This window comes from Rhagoletis zephyria, unplaced genomic scaffold (genome assembly GCF_001687245.7).
Source record: "Rhagoletis zephyria isolate East Lansing unplaced genomic scaffold, Rhagoletis_zephyria_1.1 Rzeph_scaffold_30512, whole genome shotgun sequence".
In the NCBI taxonomy this organism is placed as follows: Eukaryota; Metazoa; Arthropoda; class Insecta; order Diptera; family Tephritidae; genus Rhagoletis; species Rhagoletis zephyria.
The window spans coordinates 1-4,337 of record NW_016187568.1 but is presented as its reverse complement, the minus strand read 5'-3'; the positions used below and the strand labels follow the sequence as shown (position 1 = coordinate 4,337).

Sequence of the window (4,337 nt, the reverse complement as noted above, 5' to 3'; positions counted from 1 at the left end):
CTATTCACAAACGACGTCGTCTGTTCCGCATTAGGGTTATCACAATTGTAGCGTCGGATCAGCAGCGCTAGATATTGCCAGCACTATTATAGAATTGGAAATTACTGAAATTAACCGGTGTTTTGGGGCTGGGACATTGATAGAAGTCTTCACTATGCAACTGCGTTTGCGTCATATTTGGTTCACTGGCACTGCGATGAATTTTCGGCATTGCTCTTAACATATTTTCAAGCATATTTAGTAGTGGCCGAAATAGAGGACGATCATTTCGATCAAATTTGATGCAATCTTCAGCCAGGCGTTTTAATGCTTGTGGAGCGTCCGAACGTACTTTAGTCATATCAGGTCGAAGGAGTCCGCGTCCCACCATAAACAGAATCTGATCTTTATTATTTATGTGGCTATATGGTAAGCATTCTGCTAAGAGTTCATACACAACTATTCCAAAAGCGTACACGTCAGATTGAAAAGAGTATGGGTTTTGTTCTTGCATGCGTATCACTTCTGGTGCCATCCACAAAATACTCCCAGTTGGTTGATTAGCCTGCTTTTCGCCAGACCAGCGTGTCTTTGCAGTGGCTAAGCCGAAATCACCTATCTTTACCGATAAATCCTCATGCAAAAATATGTTGTTTGACTTTAGATCTCTAAAAATGTACATACGTAAATGTTTGGGATTAATATAAATACATACGATGTAAATATTCATATGAGTGTAGCGTCATTGTGCATATATGTNGACTTTAGATCTCTAAAAATGTACATACGTAAATGTTTGGGATTAATATACATACATATATACGATGTAAATATTCATATGAGTAAGCATCATTGTGCATATATGCAATACCTGTGAATGATATTTTTAGCATGAAGATAATCCATACCCTGAGCCACCTGACGACCGATATCAATTAATGTGTTAAGTTTAAATTTAGTTTCATTAACATGTATATGTTTATACAAACTGGAACCTTCACACCATTGTGTTACAATTGCTAGCGAGGGTTTCGAGACACAGCCCATGAACAAAAGAATGTTACAATGTCGAGTTTTCTTAAGCATTGCCACTTCATTTTTGAATGCCTGCAACTGAACAGGACTAGGCGTTTTTACATTTAACGTTTTTACAGCGACGGGGCCGTGCCAATGAGCCTTATACACTGTTCCAAAGGACCCAGAGCCGATTCTTGGCCCAATTAATATCTCCTCAGCTTGAATATTCTGGAATTCAAACAAATATCAATATCGCCTTTGCTTTGCGATTTTATCATACCATACCCAATTTTCTTCGGATCCTTTTCCATCCCTAGGTGACAACAGATTTTTATTGCTTTCATCTGCCGAACGCGCTCTTTGTCGCTTTATGGTTTTCAAAGTGCCGGTAGGAGATGCTTGTGTTGAATTGGAATGATCGCTGCTTGGATGCTGCGAGTTTGATTTTAATATTTAGAATTTAAATGGCTTCTATATTCATGCATTCATATTAGAATATATTACCTGTAGAGGGCCATGGTTTTGCACTAGACTACGTTGTGCTTCCGTCAGCGGTCGGATGTTATTTATACAAACGTTAGGTGCGGAGTTTGATCTATCCTGCTGACTTATAGTACGAGGATGTCTTACTTGCCCTAAAACAGCATTCCTTCCCGGATGTAAAATACCAACAGAATTTTCTGGGTTTTGAGCTAATAGTCGTTGATAGTAGTTATCCATTGGAAATTGTTGGCATAGTGTTGGTACTTTATCAGCACATCTTTGATGAAACCGGAAATTACATTGATTGCAGTAGAAACCACTGAAGAGCAGGCGTCGGCAGCCCTCACAAAAAGCCAAGGAAAAAAACGTCTTTCTTATGAATTGATGCGAAATATGTGTCATTATTGGAAATTTGTCCAATAACCGCACATAAATTTCTTCCACCATCAAAGAACTTATGTCAGTGTCCCATGGAATGATAATACGCCCGCAATCTGTTGCTGTAACTTCACACATATCAGGAGTCAATTGTCTCAATTTAAGCGCCTTCATAAGCGCATCGCGTAACCGCACTCCAGGCACTACTTCCACAGATGTTCGTTGCTGGTTAGGTAAATGTGCACGCAGCAATACCTTTGGCGGACGTGTCAATGTACTACATTGGCTGCCATTGTTGCTGTTTGTAGCATAACAATCCGTCTAGAATTCAAGAAATATTTTTTAAAGGATTTGTTAAGCAAAAAATAATAATAAACTTTAAATAAACTAAAGAAAAACAGCCAAAGCTTGCTAAAATGTCGCGCCCCAGTTTATATTTGGGTCACTGCTACATATGTACATATTTGGATCCATCCCGACATACCATATCAGTAGATGCTATCTGACCATGTTGTTGTTGGTTCTGGTAATGGTGTGTTTGATTACTATATTCGAGTTGAATTTTTTGCTGATCGACTTGGCTAGATTCTTCTTGCTGGCAGCTTAGCTGATCCATAAGTTCGTGTTCTTTTACGAAAAGATCATGTAATTTTGAAGTAAGCTCTTGGTACTCTGTGATATACATCGGAGGTGGTTCTTGAAGATTAGCAAATTTTGCATTCAGAGCATCAATATTTTCTCGAGTAACATGTATAACTGATTGAACGTTTTGCAATTCTTCCGCAAGTGGGTCAAAAAGATCGCCACTGTCGTCTGTGGAGGAAGTGCTAGACATTTCGGCACCTTGTTGTTAGAAAACTGTTACCGGTCTAAAAGGAACTTTCAAACTTAGGACGTCTTGAAGCAATGCTAGCTAATAGGCGATTTGCCAATTGCAAAGTTTTCCAGTTACTGTCGCATAAAATTCGCATTTGTTTTCGGTCTTCTGAAGATTAGTTCGTCTCTTGCCGCCTGTACAATGGAAAAGTGAAATAAATTTAATTTAGTTACAGTATAAATATCATAATTTCTTTACAATAGGCGATAAAATCTTACAGCTTGGTAGCATATAAAAATCCACAGATAAAATTTGTTAAAGAAGGCTAACAGGGTTGCTTTAAGCCAATTTTAGACTTGTTTGTCCAGCATTTTTTCTATTGCAAAAAAACGTTATACAAATCTACATATATTTGTATGTTTATATTCGTAATTTTCTAGCGTTTTTGAAGTATGTATATGTTTAAAAAATACATTCTTCTACGAGTTAAATTTTTAATCATTTTACTGGAATAACTTTTTATCCAGTTTTGTCACCGACAGGTGTGTGTGGGCCAAGGCAGAATACATAGTTGTACTGACTCCTAGTCATCTGTTCCACTCTCTCCAAGCACGAACATTTCTGGACATCTTTTAACGATTATAATGTTCCTGAAAAATTCCTTGGAACTTGAAAAACGCTAACACACAGGAATTGATTTCAACCATCAAAAATAGCCAAATAATATTGAATACTTTCAATGGACAGGTTTTACTGTACCGTTTTTATATATTAGCCCACTGCAAATATTTGCAATAATAAAAGTTGTCACAATTTACTTAGTTTATAGCAATTTTATAAACTTTTTGACTCTCTGAAATCCTAGCAGCTCCTTTTCCTTAAACCACTTGGAAAAACGACATCGAATTTCCCCAAATAAATTATCCCATTTGTTGTTGGCTTGTGCTTTCACACACAGGCGGGAGTGTTGCCAATAAATTATTTTATTAGGCAAAAATGTAGCTTACGCTACGCGCACACTGCAACCGGGATCGGCTTATATCGGCTATATGCGGGCGATATAAATAAGCACTTGTGATTATATGAGCGCTCTCACACATAAACCGATAACTGAACCGACATCGGCCGTTGACGTCCGTCAGTGACCATAAATTCAAACATGTTTGTTTTTCTCGTCCGATGTCTCTCGTCCGATGTCAGATGAAAAGTACCAAAATGGACTGCGAAAAATTAACTTATTGGGTGCAAAAATAAAAAAATTACATATAAAATCACATGTTTAGAGTATATGTCAATTAAAATGTATCAAAATATTTCACTGCTTACAAAATTGTAATGAAAACTAGATTCGTGTGTACAAATAATCTGGTTAAGTGTACGCATCATTTCGGACGGTCAAATTGTTCGGCCGAAATCGGTCGGCGTATCGGATGCAATGTGCGCCTAGCGTTATTATCTGACTTAAATGGAGCAATTTTTTTTTAATCTTGCAATTATAGTGTTAAGAGCGAAATACACCACACAAGCGGTTTGTCAAACCGCTTGTGTGGTGTATTTCGCTCTTTACGATTATCCTCGAACCCTCGTCCGGATTACCCAAATATACTCGGGCTCGTATCGCTGGATTGTTAAATAAATGCTAACGATGACCAAATTGTAGTAC

The 4,337-nt window shown here is 37.7% G+C and overlaps 1 protein-coding gene across 6 annotated transcripts; it reads right to left on the bottom strand.

Moving 5' to 3' along the window:
* Raf (serine/threonine kinase raf oncogene) lies at positions 1 to 3,621 on the bottom strand. Of its 6 annotated transcripts, none has more exons than XM_017639452.1 (6): positions 2,933 to 3,621; positions 2,342 to 2,868; positions 1,501 to 2,178; positions 1,282 to 1,428; positions 851 to 1,224; positions 1 to 647 (listed from the first exon to the last, which is right to left on the bottom strand). In XM_017639452.1, exons 2-6 carry the CDS (start codon positions 2,690 to 2,692, stop codon positions 68 to 70), a joined length of 2,130 nt encoding a protein of 709 aa, XP_017494941.1. In that variant the 5' UTR covers positions 2,693 to 2,868; positions 2,933 to 3,621; the 3' UTR covers positions 1 to 67. The 6 variants fall into 6 exon arrangements, with proteins under 6 accessions (XP_017494941.1, XP_017494942.1, XP_017494946.1 ...); XM_017639453.1 differs by having other exon boundaries at positions 2,953 to 3,621; XM_017639457.1 differs by having other exon boundaries at positions 3,191 to 3,621.
* Positions 3,622 to 4,337: the final 716 nt, after the last annotated feature.

What these genes read in the sequence shown, in the direction of transcription:
- Raf (XM_017639451.1), bottom strand. Translation starts at nt 2,692, where the DNA reads ATGTCTAGCACTTCCTCCACAGACGACAGTGGCGATCTTTTTGACCCA. An exon ending in AAGGATCCGAAGAAAATTGG is followed by an intron (nt 1,225 to 1,281) that starts GTATGGTATGAT and finishes TTTGAATTCCAG; the next exon opens with AATATTCAAGCTGAGGAGAT. An exon ending in GCTAAAAATATCATTCACAG is followed by an intron (nt 648 to 850) that starts GTATTGCATATA and finishes GTACATTTTTAG; the next exon opens with AGATCTAAAGTCAAACAACA.